This window comes from Pelodiscus sinensis, chromosome 14 (genome assembly GCF_052426305.1).
Source record: "Pelodiscus sinensis isolate ZL-2025 chromosome 14, ASM5242630v1, whole genome shotgun sequence".
Classification (NCBI taxonomy): domain Eukaryota; kingdom Metazoa; phylum Chordata; order Testudines; family Trionychidae; genus Pelodiscus; species Pelodiscus sinensis.
This window is the reverse complement of record NC_143065.1, coordinates 32,096,493-32,115,635: the sequence shown is the minus strand read 5'-3', so window position 1 is coordinate 32,115,635 and position 19,143 is coordinate 32,096,493. Positions and strand designations below refer to the sequence as shown.

At 47.1% G+C, this 19,143-nt stretch overlaps 1 protein-coding gene across 1 annotated transcript in view; it reads left to right on the top strand.

Moving 5' to 3' along the window:
* AGBL1 (AGBL carboxypeptidase 1) overlaps nt 1-19,143 on the top strand; it is a 477,711-nt gene that overhangs the window by 306,297 nt on the left and 152,271 nt on the right. Inside the window, exon 22 of the mRNA XM_075897043.2 lies at nt 15,576-15,739. Coding sequence (XP_075753158.2) covers nt 15,576-15,739 — 164 coding nt within the window. The remainder of the gene's footprint in view (nt 1-15,575; nt 15,740-19,143) is intronic.

The window sequence follows — 19,143 nt, the reverse complement described above, 5'->3', positions numbered from 1 at the left end:
CCTGCCCTACCTCACAGAGGGTACGTCTACACTACAACGTTAATTCGAACTAACTTAGTTCGAATTAGTTAATTACTAAGCTAATTCGAACTAACGCGTCTAGAACTAAAAACTAGTTTGAATTAGCGTTTTGCTAATTCGAACTAGCAAGTCCACATTGAGTGGACCCTGAACAGGGCTTAAGGATAGCCGGAAGCAGTGCCGGCAGGGCATCAGAGGAGGACTTAGAGCATGGAGATGCTGTCTCAGGCTAGCCGAGGGCTGCGCTTAAAGGGTCCCAACCCCCACCCCAGACAGACAGTTCTAAGGGGTGCCCTGCTTGCAAAGCAGTCCTGGCTTGGATTGCCTGGAGTACCCACACTGGGCACATCACACCACTCGGCCATCAGCCCGGCTGCACTTGCCGCAGGCTGCCATCTGGGGAGAGGGGGCAATTGGGGGGCTGCAGGAGAGCTTCCACCCCCAGAAGCCCGCAGAGCCAGCGCAGTCCTCCCCATCGGGGGCTCGTACCCCATTCCTCCCTCACCTCCTTCCACTTACCCTTCCCTAGCCCCCCTTCTTATTGATGTACAAAATAAAGATAATGTTTCTTCCAACATTGACTCTGTCTTTATTGAACAAAACTGGGGGAGACTGGGAAAAGGAGGTGGGAGAGGGGAAGAGAAAGGCTGGGAGAGGGGAGGGCAACTAACATGATCAGGGGTTGGGAACAGGTCCCAGATGAAGAGAGGCTACAGGGACTGGGACTGTTCAGCTTAGAAAAGAGGAGATGGAGCGGGGACAGGATAGAGGTCTCTAAAAGCAGGGGTTGGGTGGAGAGGGTGCATTCAGAAAAGTTCTTCATGAGTTCCCATAAAGAAGGACTAGAGGACACCAAAGGAAAGGAATGGGTAGCAGGCTTCAAACTAGTAAGAGAAAGTTGTTCTTCATAAAGCAAATAGTTAAACTGTGGAACTCCTTGCTGCAGGAGGCTGTGAAGGCTACAACTAGAACAGAGTTTAAAGGGAAGTGAGATCAAGTCATGGAGGTTGGGTCCATGGAGTAGTCTTAGCCAGGGGGTAGGAGCGGTGTCCCTGCCCAAAATTTGTGGAAGGCTGGAGAGGGATGGCACGAGACAAATGGCTTGGTCACTGTCTTCGGTCCATCCCCTCCAGGGTCCCTAGGGTTGGCCGCTGTTGGCAGACAGGCTACTGGGCTAGATGGACCTTTGGTCTGACCCAGGACGGCCATTGTAAGCTCAGGGCTCAGGGTCGGGGGTCTCAGTGGACCCCCTTGATTTTCATGCACACCTGCTCCTGGGTGGCCAGGCTGGCAGCTCTCCTGCCCTAGACGGCCACTTTCCTGTGCCTAGTGCAGAGATCGTGGACGAGGTCCACGATGTCCGCACTAGCCCAGGAAGGTGCCTGCCTCTTGCGGTCCAGGGAAAGCTCCCGGGAGCCGCCAGCCTGGTCCCGGGAAGAGGGGGTGGGCTGGGGGACATCGGGTGGGTGGCTCTGTGCCGTGCCAGGTGCAGGGTCTGCTGGCTGGGTGCTGGCAGGCTTGCACCTGGCACGGGCACCGTAGCCAGCCCGTGCCCCTTTAAGTGGTCCGGGGCCGGGAGGGGGGCATAGAGTTTCCCTGGTGTTGGCCAGAGTGGCCACCAGGGAAACCTGGGGAGGGCTAGCCTCCCACTAGTTCGAATTAAGGGGCTACACACCCCTTAATTCGAACTAGTAAGTTCGAACTAGGCTTAATCCTCGTATAATGAGGTTTTCCTAGTTCGAACTAAGCGCTCCGCTAGTTCGATTCAAATTCGAACTAACGGAGCGCTATTGTAGCGGCTATGAATGTTAGTTCGAACTACGTCCGTTAGTTCGAACTAACATTGTAGTGTAGACATACCCTGAGTGGCATGAAGATAAATATGATTATATGGGGCACTCAAATAACATATTAATGCGGCCCATATGAATGCCTGTGAGTTTTCCAGTCTCCTCATGCAGGAGTTGTACTAGTTTGCTTAGTCCTTATTTGGGGTTTTTAGGGAGGAAGGATGGACTTTTGGATAAGGCACCGGGTAGAATGTAGGAGGCCTGAACTCCATTTGGGACTATCATAGACTTGCCTTAGTGTGCCTCAGGTCCCATCTGTAAAATGAAAATACTTCCCTGCCTCAGTGTGAGGATACATTCATTAAAGTTTGTGAGGCTCTGCTTACAAGTAGGAGGCCATGGGGTCTGTAGCAGTACCTAGATAAATAGGTTGATGTATTTGAACCCAAGAAGCACAGGTGTCTGTAGTTGGCAGGGTTTTTTCTTTAAGAATGCATTGGAAATATCCAACTATTTGTTCACTTTCATTTTTGGAGTCTTCCCCTTCCCGTCTCTCTACAAAGGGTAGAAAAGCTGGTGTGTTCACCTCCCCTCTTTCTGAGTACACAGAGAAACACACTCTTCAGTAATAGGCGGCCTTCCTGTGCAAATAGTACCAGAGAGTTAACCAGCCACCATGTACAGAGGTTGCACGGAAGCTTCCTTCTGCTGGAAATGTCGATGGCATTCAGAATCAAATAGGAGCTTGATGCTGCTCCAGGCTCTGTCAGGTTGAAACAGTGTAACTCGTACAGAGTACTCAGTTCTGGGCTGGCATAGCACCCATTCAACCTGTTTCACTGCATTGGAAACAGAGCAGCTGCTTAAGTGAGAAGCAAAGTGGGAGAGGGAGGAGGGAAGAACTGTTAGGGTATGGTAGGGATGGAAAAAGTCATGTAAAAACTTAACCGCGTAATCACTAAAAACCCTTACAGTTACATGGTTACACGAGGTGTGGGCTGTTTGGGGGGGAGGCCAAGGCTCCTGGGACTGGCTCTAGCTTCCAGCACTCCCCTCGTGGTCTGCAGGATCTGAGGAGGGCCAGGCTCAGAGAGCTATCACCCCCTTGTTCCCCCCTGTTCCCCCCAGCCTGCAGGCTGTCTAGAGTGGGTGAGGTTCCTGGGGCTGCCCCCAGCTACAACACTCCATCCCTGCCATGGCCTGCAGTCTGTTGAGGTCGGGGGGAGGCACTGGGTGCTGCCCCCAGCTTCAAGCCTCTCCTCCATGGCCTGCAGTCTGTCTGGGGCTGTCTGCGGCTGGGGAGCCAGACTCCAGGGGCTGCCCTTTCCTCCAGCTGTCCTCCTTCCAGAGCTCCCCCCCATGGGGTGCAAGCTCTCCATGGGGGGGCAAGCTCTGGGTTTGGGGCAGGGGGGCTACTTACCCAATCTGGAGGCAGGCAAGATGGTGGAGCCCCAGCCCTGCTGGTCATGCTCTTGGTGCTGCAGCTGCCCACAGTGACCACTCTCAGTATCACATCCCTCCTCTCTGTGCCTCCCCCCTTCACATTCCTCATCTCTCTGTCCCCTCACTTTCTGTGTTATGGAAAACAGTCCCATTCCTGGCACTTCCAATTTTCCAGACACAACCAAATCCTGACCTTGGTTTATGTTAGGGCAAAAGGAAACTGCATATCAATTTCGGTGGTCCTAGCTCTTACAGTTTGGGAGGAGTTCTTGAACAAATGGACTCACAGACGCACAGACAGACAGACAGACACATGCTAATATCTATCTATCTATCTATCTATCTATCTATCTATCTATCTATCTATCTATCTATCTATATCAGTGTTAGTTGAGGTGCCATTCCAGGCAGTAGATGGACAAAATCACACATTCTAAAACCAGTTCATTGGCATGATACATGCTATTTAAATGAATGGGAAAACAAATTAATGCAGTGCTTACTGCTCTAGTCTTATCTCTCTTTTGTCTTGTTAGTAAGCATCTGAATAGATCCTCACTATGGGATTCTCCCTCCCATAAAGAAACCTACTCCTTCCTGGCCCGTATCAGGAAGGGGCCTTGTGGATCTGAGTTCCCTAATGCCCTGTATAGGTGCAGTCATTCACTGTAGTGGCAAATGGGCAGAAAATGCTACTGGATCAAAATAGAAACATTTTATACCCACCCCAAGTTGGTGTAAATGATGGCACAAGATGGAAGGGCAATGGTAAATTGGATCCTACATCCCTGCCCTGGAGAGTTTACAGCCCAAGGACAAGGGACAGACAGAGGAAGAGAGTGAACCATCCAGGCAATGTGGTCATTTAGGGTGTGTCTACATAGCAACGTTATTTCAGAATAATGGCGGTTATTCTGAAATAACTATGCGAGTGTTTACTCAGCAATTCTGTTATTTTGTAATAATTTTGAAATAATGGATGACTTGTTCCGATTTCTGTAAACCTCATTCTATGAAGAATAACGTACATTTCAAAATACCTATTTCAAAATAAGGCATGTATAGATGCTTCACTTCTGCTATTTCGAAATAGCCCCTCACCAGGGCCATTCTAAGTTATTCCTCCTGGGGAGGGAAGCCTGCTTCATACTAATTTTGAGGCTTCCCTGCAGTGTTGACGTGCTATTTTGAAATAAGCTATTTTGGAATGACAATTCTGGAATAGCTTATTCCGAAATAACTATGCAGTATAGACGTAGCCTTTACAGTTGGCAAAGGTAATATTGGTTCTGTGTCATTTGTCAGTTTGTTCTTATGTATCAGGATTGCAAGGGTGAGGTGCCACCTGGGAAAAGGTGGAGGAAGAAGAGGTGCAGGATATTGACGGAGGAGGAGAGAATGGGGAATAAAGAAAGGAAAATTTGAGGAAGGAAGGAAAGTTGGAGATTATCATAGAGGTCTGCAGGAGCAAGGCTGCTATGGAGTGGTTGTGGGGATGAGAATCTGGACCAAATAGCAAGTGGGCATAGAAGAGTGGAGGAGGAAGTGACATCAGGAAATCTTAGGTTAGCCTTTTCCCTACAAAATTCAACTTATTTGAATGTCTGGCTAGAATATTGTCCCTGCTGCGTTCCCAGGCTAGTGCTGAACAGATTTTGAAGACAGCTGCCCTTAGTGAGTCTTAGGTTGTCCCTCCTTGTTGGCTTTCCTCTCTCCACTTCCTGAAAAATCCTGACTGTAAAGTACATGTGTTTAACTACAGAAGCATTCATTTAGTCACAGAAAAATGTCTCAGAATAAAAGCTTCCCCCTGAAGCTCTTCACGTCTTTCGCTGTCTCGTTATGTATCCATAGCTACTGGCCAAATCCCAATGTCCTTGCTCAGTTCTAATGCAGGCAGTACTCCCGTTGACTTCAGTAGGGAGTTTGCCTGAGTACGGACCATAGAGTTCAATGCCAGAGAGACCAGCAATGATATTACCTCACTTTGAGGCCAATGTCCTAGACCACAACAACAAGCATTCAGAACTAGACAGACATTCAGAACTGGACACACTCATATAACTGTAGGCTACACAGACAAGGTTCATTCTAGAAATTCCTCTGATCCTCTCTTGCACACTTTCTTCCTGTGTCATGGGCCCATCCTGCTCACTTAATCTGTATATTTATTGTTGAAGACTTTTGGGCCAAACTTGTTGCTTTATGTGTAATTTCTTTCCATTTTGCATGATGTCTCTGCCACTAAATACAGTATTGTAGCTGTGTAAGGGGCTATGGCACATATAAAACCTTAGCTTTGCCTTCACTACCCCTCAGTCTATAAGCATCAAATTCCTGCACAAGTGTGTTTTCTTTTGGGCAGGGTGTGTTTGTGTGTGTAGATGATGGTGCTCAGGACGGTACAGTCCTGGCTAACGTTATGGCAACAGACATCAGACAGTGAATGTTTCATTCAGCTCTCTGCTTTATCTACTGCAGCCTTTGGATGATTTCTATTAGTATTCTGACTGAAAGCTCACTGATGGAATTAGTGGGAAACCAGACTGTCAATTTATTTATACCCAGCCTCAGGGCATAACCACTGTGCATGTGTAAAGCCATTGAGATGCAGAGAATACCATGTGTGTGTATGTATGTATTGATTGGAAGTGAGTTTATAGGTGAAAGCTACTGCTCCAAGGGTTGAAGAAGAGGCCAATAGCAGGTGAGAGCATCTTGATGGCATTATCACCCACCAAAAGGTCCTTTTCTCCAACTCATTTCCCTAAAATCTCCAGTCTACCTATATTTATGTATGTTTTTAGCTTTTAATTTGCTGCGCCTTTAGTTTTCCTATGCTGCGTCATCTCCAGTTTAACTCTTAAGGTCCCGTGATCCTCTGTGATATCAGGAGAATATTGCAAAGCAACGTTGCTTACAGCTGCGCAAGTGTTTAATTTCATCTTTTTGCCTCCACTGCCATAACTACCTTTAATCCTGTGGAACAATCTGTGGGCAGTTTGTCTAATGATGGAAACATTTATCTGTGGTTTCACAAGGCATACCTGTGCCGATCAAGAAAGGCTTCTTTGTCGGCGCGTCGCGTCCAGACTGCCCCGATCTGCCGACAAACAGCTGATCGGCAGAGCGGGGCAGCCATTTAAATTTAAATGAAGCCGCGATTATTTTAATCGCGGCTTCATTTCCCTCTGCCGATCTGGCTAATCTACATGCCTCCGTCGACGGAGGCATGTAGTTTAGACACACCCAGGGGATACATCTAGACTACAGGCTTTTGTCAACAGAAGTTTTGCCAACAGTATCTGTCGACAAAGCTTCTGTCGACAAAGAGCGTCTAGACTACATCCAGTTCTGTCGACAAAGCAAGCCACTTTGTCGACATGAGAGTGCAGACGCAAAGGACAGTGTAGATGCAATAACACCTTCTGTCGACAGAACTCTGTCGACAAAAGGCATTATTCCTCATAGAATGAGGTTTACAGCCGTCGACAAAATTGCCGAGTTCTGTCAACATTATGTCGAAAGAACTCAGTGGCAGTGTAGATGCAGACCCACTGTATCTCTGGCCAAGTGCATGGATTTTGAGAACTTATTTGTTCTTATCTAAGAACATTGGCCCAACACTTGATGTGGAACCTCAGGTGCAGACTCAGTGCAGTCTATGACAATGATAGGAGAATTTGGAAAAGAGAGTCAAAGAATCACATGAGACGGGCTGGCAAAATATGTGCAGCTCTGCTTGCCCCCCAGGGGCCAAGAGACAGATCCCCAGCCATCCCATAGCAGGATATTTACAGGAAGCAAAATGCTGGCAAGGGTCCGTGTGAGCCTAGGAAGTCTGAGGAGGTTCAGTGCTGTGTACTAGTCAGAAAGGTACAGTCTTGGAAGACACAGACTGAAGGACACCTGGAACAAAAATACAGTCCGCTGACCTGGAATGCTGTGGTAACCAGACCACAGTCTGTCACTGGGTCCAGAACCAACACACTTCACTGCAGTTTGTCCAGTGTCTCTTGCCAGCCACTTACCAAACACAGACGCTTATTGGCACGGCTACTGCATTCTTCCTCTGCCTCCTACATTTCATACAGCTGGAATGCGCACAGGCCTACCCACATGGGGGAGCAAAGGGGGCATTTCAAAAGGACCTGGGACTCTTGGCTGCTGCTGCTGCTATCACATTCAGTGGTGGCAGAGCCCTGGGCCCTTTAAATTGCTGCTGGAGTACACAGCATGCTTTGGGCAGTTCTCAGGGCTGGCGGAGGGATGGGGGGTCAGCATGGTGTGCTGTGGGTGTCGCTGAGGGCTGACTGCTTGAGGCCCTGTCTCTTCTACCCAATGCCCTGCTCCAATTGGGAGCATGAAGCTGCCCCCCCTGAGAGGTGTAGCGAGGAGAGAAGGGGGTTCAGTTGCTCCTGGGTGCCACGCAAGGGGGGCGCCGGGCTGGGCTGCGGGGGGGAGGGAAGGTGCGGGGCCCTGGGCTCAGCTGGGCTGCAGGAGGTGCTGGGAACCCCCGGGGCTGGACTGAAGGGGAGAGAGGGAGGGGCAGGGAATCAGCGCTGCACTCAGCAGGTCTGTGTGGTTTGGGAGGAGGTGCAGAGAAACAGAGTTCAGCTGGGCTGCGAGAGTGAAGAGGTGCAGGGGTGCTGGGCTGATCTGGGCTGCGGGAGTGGGGAGGTGTGGGGCATGGAGCTGAGCTTGTCTGCAGGAGGAGGGAGATACTGGGAACCCGGGGTTGGACTCAAGGAGAGGGAGAGAGGGAGGAAGGGGCAGGAAACCAGTGCTGGGCTCAGCAGGTCTGTGGGGCTTGGAGGGAGGTGCAGGGAAATGGGGCTCAATTGTGCCATGTGGGAGGCATGCAGGGAACCAGTGTGGGGTTCAACGAGGCTGCAGTGGATGAGGGGAGGCATAGGGAACAGACGGTCAGCTCAGCTGGGCTGTGAGGGGGTGCAGGGAACTGGTGCTGTGCTCCCTTGGATTGTGAGGGGTGGTTTTGGGGGAGGCGCAGGGAATCAACGGGGGTGGGCAGCTCAGCTAGGTTGCAGGGGATAGAGGTGCAAAGAAGCCTACTGGGGGAGGGCACCAGGAGCCCTGAAATGACCTCCCGTGGTCCAAGAAATCCCTCATCTGGGACCAGTCAGGTCCAGAGGGTGCCAGACCAGGGAGGTCCAACTCCTACCCAAGTCCCCTCCTTGCACCCTCCCTCCTAGCCAGACACCCTACCCGCAATCTGCTCCTGCTCCCTCCCCCTGGCCAGACACCCCAGTCTGCTTCTGTACCTTACCTCCCACCCAGACCTCTCAACCTTGCCCTCTTCCACCCCCCCACCTCCTTCCCAGATCCTGCACCCCATCGCAGCCCTCTCTCACACACTGAACCCCCTAGTCTTTGGAAAGCCCTGAACCTCAGTTCTCCCCATCCTTTCCCCTCGCTCCTTGGGGCTGGAATGCCAGAGGAGTGAGGTGTCTCAGTTGGGGGCCACCTAAGTGAGGGTTGAGGTTTTGGGAGGAGGTTTTTGTTTCTCACTTGTGTGGTCCCCATCTGATTTTTCTTTGGGTCAGTGGCCCCTGATTCCGAAAAGGTTGCCTACCCCTGCCATAAGTAAAGAAAACATTGAAACCTTTTGTAGTGGACATAAATGAATATTTTACTTTATTTAAAATGAAGTTTGATAAACTAACATGAGAAAGTGAAACATTTAATCTGTTTAATAATTGAAATTAAACCATTCTCCCCAGCTGCAGTACTAGCAAAATGGCTTGGGCATAATTGTGTAATTAAATGTGTTTCCATTAGCAACTGGCAGTCTGTGGAAAGGTTTACATTGAGACACGTGGTCACGGGCCAAAAAGCTTGAGAACCACTGCAATAGAGGCACCCCTGGCCTCTCCCTGCAAGAGACCGCTGGAGGCTCCCTGCTGCTCCACAAGAGCCCACAGAGAGATCAGGCCTGTTACCACAGTGGTAAATCCCCATGTTGCTCCAGTGTGGATGATGGACAGACTCTTTGTGAGTCTTCCTCATCCAAGCAGTCCATTTAAACAGCATGATAAGATGCCACATGAGAACAGTTGGTACATCCACTGAGAGACAGGATGTTTTGTCTCTCTCCAGAGAGAGTTGTCATGACTCATGTCTCTGGGTGGACAAGACCCTTTGTGAGCTCTCTGAGGAAGTGAGATGTTTTGATTTCCAGGTTCAAGGGATTTGTTCTTCTGTCTTTGGGGTGCACATTGCTTTGACCTGAATGGAGTTAGCTGTGACAACAAATTTCTGTGTTATTCTGACACTTAAAGTGAAACCTGTGCTGAAGACCCCACATTCAGTGAGAGAAAGCGCTGCTGTCAGAAAAAGTAAATTCAAAGTCTCTCCAATTTTCTTCAAACATCACCTCTACCAGGCAATGGGGCTTTTACTGATTGGTCCCTTATATGTTTGAAGGGTGACTAAATGTTATCTGGATCTTTTTGGGTCATATGAACAGATTGTTTTGGGCTCAATCCTAGCTTATCATTTAAATTGTATCAGGCTCTTTGTAAGCAGGTTGGGAAGTGGTCTCATTTGGCAATTATTATTCAGTATTATTTACATAATATACACATTGCCATCATGGTATTGACATATACATTTCTCAATACCTTTACATTGACCTCCAGTGTATCTTGTAAGGAGTGATAGGGATATGATGAAGTTGTTTAAACAAATATGTTGCAATAGTAGAAAAAAATTGTGCGTCTGAAAACTGTAGGTACTGGGAGTGCTTATATTCTTTTTTAAAAGGGGTACTTTATAAAAAAAAAAGGTTGATAAACACTGCTCTAAACCATTCTTTTGGCCTCCCTGTTTCCCTTCTCCTTTGACAAATTGGCAGGTAAGCAGTTTTGGTAAAAATATATCAGACATGTGCACACAGTGCCCTCTGTACCTCAGCAGGTGCTGGATAATCAGAGCCTCAATTCTAAAGAAGTTGGCATTACTGAAGTGATCAGTCCCCCCACATTTTGTTGTGGATTTTCCAAAGAAAATGCTGGTGTTTTCTATAGGTCACCCACATCTCCTAGTCATAGCAGAGATGTGGGATTAAATATGGCTTTCTTAACTAAACGTCTTCTACATGTTCGGACATTGTGATTGTGAATATCTGGCGAGGTAGTCTGCCAAAGGCAAGGCTGGACTTGAATCTTGATATCTATGGCTTCAGTTGAATGGCTTGTGTGAAGACCTCTCTCCTTTACTTAAGGATAGAATCTCATGGCAGCCTGAAGGAAAAAGTCCTCGTGCAGACAGAAATCCACACTTGCAGTTTATCCTCAGCCTTAGGCTAGTTATCACTTCAAGTGCCTTCAAGAAAGTGTGGGTGATTTTTGTATTGTGTGTTAGTTTTATTTAAGAGGTTTTTTTTCTGAGTGCTGTTTTAATAGGTAAGTTAATCTCTTACATTCACTGTTGTAGAAAAGGAGGTGGGTCGGGGGTAATTGCCCCTCTGCTCCCGCTATCATATCTTGGCTTGCCTGCTCCTCCTCTGCCCACACCGCCTGCTGAAGCCTCCTCCTTGCCTCTGTACCCCTAGTCCCATCCTCCTCCCTCTTCAACAGCAGGATAGTGCCCACCACAAATTGGAGATTGGAGAGGGTGGGGGAAGATGCAGTACAAGCTACCCCTTCCTCCCACGTTCAGGCTCAGATGTGCACCAGGTTCAAGGCCCTGTCACACAGTGGTGGGGGGGATGCAAATTTTGCTTTTGCCCCAAGGTGCATAACACCCTCACTACACCTCTGCCCCCCCCCCCCAACCTTGCTCAGGAGCCCAGAAAATCTGTTGGTTCCCTCTGTGGGTGTGTGAATGGATGCAGAGATCTAACATCAGCAGCTCCTGGCACTGCTGACAGGAGCCAGCAAGGACATAGTTTTATATTTCAGTTCTGTCAAGGACTCTGCTTCTCACTTCAGTCATGGCACATACCTTCCAACCCCACCCACTGCTGAAAGTGGGGGAGAAGGGAGGGAGGGGAAAGTGTGAGAGAGAATTATCTGATCTAGCTGAGTTAAAAAATAAAAGTCTGTCTGCATTTGAAGTGAATAAAGTGTGTTAACAAGTAATCCTCTAGCTGAGATTTCCAGCTGTTACTCCTGAGCTGTCTGATATCAAAGCAATATGGGACTATGGTACAGCAGCTAACTTCAGTGCATGAGCAATTACAGCCTTATGTTTCTCAGGTATATTATGGTTTTATTATTATTATTTCTCCGCTCAGAGTTTCTTAAGGCCTCTTCATATCCCGAATAAAGCCCAAGGGAATCATAAAGCCACAGGCACGGCTTTAGCACAGTTGCTGCTTGCCATCTCCTGGATTGATAAGTGTTTAGTATGTTGTCTCGATCGTGGAAGCAGGGCCCTGCAATACACACCAGAGGAAGCCCTCAAGACGTCCTCTCAATATTTGGCACCCAAGAGAAGCCCTTGTCACGGTATAAATGGGACATGTTTGCCTCTGCTTTCTCTGCTTGAGGCATGCATACCCTCTTTCCCCCACCCCACCCCTTTACACACTGTAGTTGGACATAACCCAAAACTGACAAAATACAGTTATTTTTACTAAAATAAATAATCAATTAAAAAACTTCTTCAGAGCTGCCAAGTACTATCCCTGCTGTGTATTTATAGCCCTTGTTTCCTGTGCCTTCTCTCTCTGGTTTCTTACTATTATTAATGATTTGTACTGCCATAGCTCATTATACTACATATTTAGTCCCTGCCGTGAAGAACTGATAGTCAAAGAGATTTGCCCAAGGTTTTATAGCAGGCCAGTGAAATATGGGAAGTCAAACCCAGTTTGCCAGACTCCCAGTTTAGTGCTCTATTCACTAGCCAACATGCTGTTTGTATTGATCACATCACTGCTTTATTTCAATTGGGCAGGTTCTTTTTTTTCTGTCTCTCGTGCCTGGTATATTTTTGAGTGCTGTATTATTTATTTTATTATTGACTATAATAATTGCAAATTCATAGTTTTGTCTCCCTGAAGCTGGGGAAAGAGCAAGAATTTCAACATATTTACTGTGAAAAGCTGAGTTTGCCAGAGCAGCTTTAACCCCAGGTGATATTTGCACATATTGTTATCTGCCAAACCATAAGTGGTGCTTTTCTTATAGTCCTGACTGGCCTTGTGGGCCTGACAGACCTGGCAAAATGGTTTGCAAGGAGAAGTGCTGTAGTTTATGTGAGTAATCTCTCCTTTCTTCCATCTAGCAGGCACTCTCAGTTCAGAAATAATCACAGCTCACACTTACAGAAGGCTGCTCAGTCCCCAAGGGTCCTGAAATGCTTTACAAATCTCGCATAATCTCTACAGGGAGAAAACCCAGAACTCTGCCTCCTCTAATGGATTAATGGAACTTTTGCAGCTCTGTTACCCCTAAGACATTCAGTAATAATACGTAGTAAACATCTGAGCCCAGAAATAAAGGCCATATTGAAATGGAGCTCACACCATCCATATTGCTGTTCCCAGGAATTTAAGTGGGGGCTTTTGACCGTTACTAAGGAAACAATCTTTGGTAATGGAGTTGGGAGATCATATTAGATGGGGGTTACAGAGAGGTTTTGTGCTAAGGTAGTCCATAGGGTTGATATTGCATATGTTCAGTGATTGATTCTGCCCCCTCTGTGATGGCATTAGAGAACATTTTGGATGGTGTCAATACATTCCAAAGCTGTGGGAGAGTTTACCGATACTTTTTCACTCTTATGTATCTGGACTTGATCCTGTCCAGCCCTTACAAATCCCATTGATTTCAGTAAGAATTACATGCAGCAGAAGAATCACTTACACTCCCCCCCCCCCCCCCCCCCGAATTTCTGTTATTTTACTTGTTGCACATTTTTTGAAGGGAACAAAACAAAACAAAACAGTTCAATGTTTGGTTTCTTCTGGAATCAGTGCCTAAAAGTATGCATGCTGTTTTCACCAGTACACTCCATTTAGACCCCTACATCTGCAATGTGAATGTCACTGGAGCTGGCTTTCTTTTGAGGCTTTTGGCCTTTCCTGCTTCTGGTTGGGTTGGGGAGCTCATGACAGCCTTCCTGAGAGCTATAAGCACAATGATGCTGCTTAAAATGAAAAATACAAGGCATGGGGAAGGGATGAGTCATCTTAATGGTTCATTTCAAGGTTAATATAAGTCAGTTCTAGTTCTGTCTGATCACTGGCTTTCCAAGGGGAGTAGTGGAAACAAAAAAATCTAACTTGTTTTTAGACTGAGCTTGATAAGTTTATGGAGGGATGGTATGATGAAGTTGCCGACAGTGGCATAGGGCACATCTGCAATTGATATTAGCAAATCTCTCCAATTACTGGTGATGGGACAGTAGATGGGGAGAGCTCTAAGGTCTAGACTACATCTGGAAGTATCCCAGAAAAGCTCTGCCGTGTCCAAGGAACATGTCTGCTTTTCCAAAGAAAATTCAGAAAAGCAGACGTGTTTTTACAGCATCCCTCTAAGCCTTGTTTTACGAGGAAGAAAGGATATTCCAAAAGAGGCTTTTTTTTCTGCCAATTGGCCCAGTGTAGATGGGCCAATTGTTGGAAAAGCTTCTTTTGGAAGAAAAGCAGGAAAAGATACGCAAATTGCAGTTCACAATTTGCGTATCTTTTTCCGATTGATCTTTGTAGTCTTGACACAGCCTAAATTACTACAGAGAATTCTTTCCCAGCTGTCTAGCTGGCAAATCTAGCCCACATGCTTATGGTCTAACTCAGGGGTTTTCAAATGATGGGTCACTGCTTGTACGGGTAAGCTGCTTGCTGGCTTGTGATATGCTTTGTTTACCTGAGTCCCCGCAGATATGGCCATTCGTAGGTGAGCTGGGCCACCACTTCCTGAGGCTCCCATTGGCCAGGAATGGTGAACCATACCTTCTGGGAGCTGGAAGCGGCCATGCCCATGAACACTCAGGTAAACAAAGCATCCCACAACCAGCTAGTGGTTTGCCCTTACAAGCCATAACCCAGTGTTTGAAAACTACTGGTCTAACTAAACACTGTATTTGGGGTGAAGAAGGATTTTTTCTCCAGATCAGATTGTTAGAGACTCTGGGGGAGGGTTCACCTTCCTCTGAAGCATGAGTTGGCCTCTTGCTGGTTTGAACTAAAAGAAATGGTGGATTTTCTGCCATCAAGATTTGAGGACTCAGTAATTCAGCCAGAGGTTAGTGATCTATTTCAGGAGTGGGTGAGCAAGTTCTGTGGCCTGCAATTTCAGGAGGTCTAACTAGATAATGATGATGAGCCTTTCTGGCTTTTAAGTCTGTGAATCTATAAAATCCTATTTAGGCCCTGATTCAGCAAGGTACTTCAGCATGTGCCTTACCAAGCATCAGAGATGTACCTTGCGAATTGGCCTTTATATGCAGTCTTGACCAGGACTTCTTAAATACTGGACTATCAGCTAGGCTTGCCCAAGAGGAGCGGTTCCGTCTCATTCGATGTCAGGGAGACTTGACGCTGTACCAGACTAGAGATGGGTTTGACCCAAACCCTGATTTACACAGCTGATCAAATCAGATCCAGAGCTTGGAGAGGTTTGCAATCCAAACTGGGAACCACATCTCCATATTTCATAACCAGCAGAGCTCCGCTGAATTGCGACGTGTTGATAATCCAGTTCCCCCTCTTGCAACAGCAGCCCTTTTCTGCCAGGGAGACACCAGCATTTAGTAAAGGGGGAAGTTTCTCTGAGGTGTTTTTTATTTTGCAATTTCCTCATTATTGATTTGTGTAAACTATTCTTAAGTGGTTAAAGATCTTTTCCCACCTCTTTCCTTTTATCTCTAACACTTCTGACAGCGTACAGTGGCACAGCTCATTAGCATTCCCATGGCGCAAGGAGACAACTCTTGCCGTAACAGAGAGGAGTGTGGTCAAATGTTCTGAGTACAGGGCTGGGCGTGCAGACTGAAACTCATAGCACCTGATACTTGCCCTTACAGTCACTCGCTTTGCAGCCATCATTGAGTCATTTGAACTCTCTGCCTCAGTTTCCCCATCTGTAAAATAGAGGCCAGGGACCATTTTATCTCTCTTGGCAGATGAAAAGATCTGTATAGATGTTTGTAGTCTTTGGCCAGTGGAGTGAGCATGTTGGCTAAACTTTTTGGGGTGTTGTCTGGTTTTTTTTCTCTGACCTGATTCCAGACTTTCCTACCTGGAGGAATACCCCAGAGAGCTGTAGCTTCTATTGAGTGGTACCTTTTCCTCCTCCTCTGAGCTGGCGGATTCTAGGCTTATCATTCCAGGTGTCTGTTTGTCACCTACAGGGCCTGCAGATTGGAACACAAGAGCTGGAGGAAATGGGAGCCAAATTCTGCCTGGGACTCCTCATCCTGCAGCTCAAATCATTGTCCTGCAGCAAGAAGCTGATGGCTCAGGCAGCAGCCCTGCTGGATCCAGAGGAGGAGATTGCAAACCGTTGGTCACAAAGGTCAGCCTGAGAGCACTACTCAAAGGGTCCTACACAGGAGGTGGGTTGGCCAGGAATGGTCTTGGTTCCATAGTCACAGCACCAGCCTCAGCTGTTGTCAGGGACAGGAGCACAGCGAGAAATGAGGAGGCAACTGCTTCCTAAAGAAGCCCATGATGGAGACGGCAGTTCATGTGAGTACTTGCGCTGACTTTTTACAGCTACAACTGGATAAATCAGGGAGAGAAGGAAAGGGTTCACTCAGATTTTCCACTCACTTGCCCATCTGTCCTCCGGGTTGGAATGGCATTACCCAGAAGGATTATCTGTCTGTGGTAAAGATGTTTATGCTTATCGGATAGTCAGTCGACTAGTCGACTCCCTCCCCTCTTGCTGTCTCTATCAAATAGAGGCAGCAAAGGGGGGAAGAAGGGGTACTTCAAAGCAGCAGTGCTGCACAGATGAGATGGGGATCAATTGTGCGGTGCTTCCGCTTTGAAACCCCAAGGCGGCGTTTCAAAGGGACAGCTGCCACACAGCTGATTTGTGGCTCAGCTGTGCAGGGCTGCCCTTTTAAAATGCTGAAGCGCCATGGAGCCCAGGGTCAGCTGGGGACTCCCCAGCAAACCCTGGGTTCCGAGCAGCATTTCTGGGGAAGTCCTCAGCTGATCCCGGGCTCCACGGCACTGCCCTTTTGAAACACCAAGGCAGCATTTTATAGAGGAAGTGCCGTACAGGTGAGCCAGGGATCAGTTGTGCAACGCTGCCCTTTTGAACACCACTTCAGTGCTTCAAAGGGACAGCTGTGCAGCTGATCCTGGGCTCAGCTGTGCGGTGCTGCCCCTTTGAAACGCTGACTTGGTGTTCCAAAGGGGCAACACCGAGAAGCCTGGGGTCAGCTGGGGACTCCCCAGCTGATGCCAGGCTCCATGCAGCATTTCCCCAGAACCTGGGATCAACTGGGGAGTCTCCAGCTGACCTCGGGTTCTGGGAAGATGCTGCGCAGAACCCCGGGGTCAGCTGGTGAATCCCCAGCTGACCCTGGACTCCACATGGCATGCAGTGCAGCATGGAACCCGGGGTCAGCGGCCGATTCTGAGTCCCCCGCTGACTTCGGGCTCTATGGCTTTGAAATGCACAAGATCCCCTGCTGGGGACTCTTGTACATTTCAAAGCAGGCACGCCCGTGTGCAGCTCCGAGTCAGCGGGACTTTCCGCTGGCCCCAGGCTGTACATGGAGTTCCGCATTCCTCCTTTGAAATGTACAAGGCCTTACTGATTATGTTGGAGAGTCTTTCTTTATAAAGTGCTAAATTTTGCTCCGAGTATCCAGGGTGCATTTCCACTGCACTCAAAGAGTTTGATGTCAGTGGGGTTACATCAGTGTGAATAAGATGAGAGTTTGGGCTGGTGGTACGTCAGGCTTATAAAGAAGATAAACTCAGGTGTCTGAGGAGATAGGGAGGTCTCTATGCAACATCACTATTCTCACTTGCCAGTGACATGTGAATGCATCAAACTCATGTTCTTCAAAAAGTAATGGGGGTGTAAAAAAACCATTGAACTGATATGAGTTGATGCTCCCTCTACAGGTCTTTCATCAGCAGATTCTCACTCTCACCAACAAAAAAGGCAAGTTGTGTAGCGGAAATATTCCAGTAATTTATAGTGGGTTTCCAGTCTTCCCCTTCAGGGATACTTAAGAGCCATTAGTACCACCTGTTCTCCATGCCAGAGACTGTATTTACAACCTTGTTCATCATTTTTAATGTTTATGGAGGGAGGAATGAAAAAGTCTAAAAAATAGAGATGCTCCTTTGGATTAGTCATGCTCACTTGTACATGTGAACATGAAGCAATTACTGTGTATCCCAAACACTGACTGTGCCGCAAACAGCCCTCTGACAAGCAATCAGCGTGTCATTAGAGAGAACCACTCAAGCCTGGCCAGACAGACATATTCCGGGTATAAATCAAACTCTGACTTGGGAACTGGAGCTGCATAAGCCTTTGAGTTAAAATAACTTCTCACATGGTGAGAAAAAGACATCCAAACACCTACTGAAGCTGGGCAATGAAATAAAGCCAGCAGTCAAGTAGAATTGGTCCAGCTAGAACTAATCCTGCATTTGCCAGCTACCTAAGAGGAATCTTTTTTTAGATGAAACGATTTAAAATTCTGGTATCATTTTACTTGCTTGGTTTTATTGTAATGTTCATTTACTTTAGTCTTTTACAATCTTGGATGAAAATGGAACTGGGTATATGAAAATAATACCAAGAAACTCATTCATACACTGTTATTTCTTGTTTAGCGACGTGTAGGGGATCATACTCGATGATCATGATGCTCCCTTCTGGCTTTAATGTCTATGAGTCCATGAGTTGAAACTAACTTGTTCTGAAAATGTCAGCTGATCTTGCAAGATCTCCATAACACAGGAATCTAGATCCATGTGGAGTTAGGACATAAACTGGTAGGAGTTAACCCAAGTAGAACTAGTAGTTCTTGACAATTTGTCTGGCTTTAGTTAGCTTCTCACCATCATCTGCTGGCACAATGTCACTGTCTGAGGGCATGTTTACACTAGGAAAATATTTCAAAATAACTAAATTCAAAATAATAACTCCCAAAGTAACAACATTGAAATAGCAAGACCACACTATGGGGAGCCTCGAAATTAGTCCAAGGCAGGCTCTGTTATTGTGGACATGCTACCTTGACTTAGATCCCCAGGAAGCACTGGGGAGTAATTACTTTGAATTATTATGGGGAGTAGTTATTTCAAAATAGCAGCAGCAGAGTGTTCACACTACCACTATTTCAAAACAACTATTTCAAAATAAGCGTTATTCCCCGAGGAAAGCAGGAGTACAGATTTCAAAATAACCAATCAGTTATTTCAAAATAACAGGCTAGGTGGTGTGGACGCTACGCTTATTATTTTGAAATAAGGGGGATTATTTCGAAATAACTCCCTACTATAGACCAGGGCTGAGCATTAGGCAGAATTACACCTGCAAGTACTCACAGGAATTATCTTTGGGTTTGGGTGGGCAGAGATACTGGCTTAGTGGATTTGTTTACTAAACATCTGTTTCCAGATCAGGTAAGTCACTGAATTTTGAATTCAATCTAGTGATATGCCCAGGGCTTGCCAAGCGGTGGTGAGCCCCGCTCGCCAGCTGTGCAGAACCACATGCTGCACATGCTCAGACCGCACTGCGCGGCCACTCTGGGCTAAAATCTACTCGCCACAGGCGAGTAGATTGCCTTAATTGTCGGGCCCTGGATATGCCATTGCAAGAGATTGATGTAGGAGTATTGAGAAGGAATACATGAAATAGGAAGTTTAATAACACATAGCATTCTTAATGAATGAACAAATGAAGATGGCTGTGCAATGTAGTGATTTCAGTTCAGC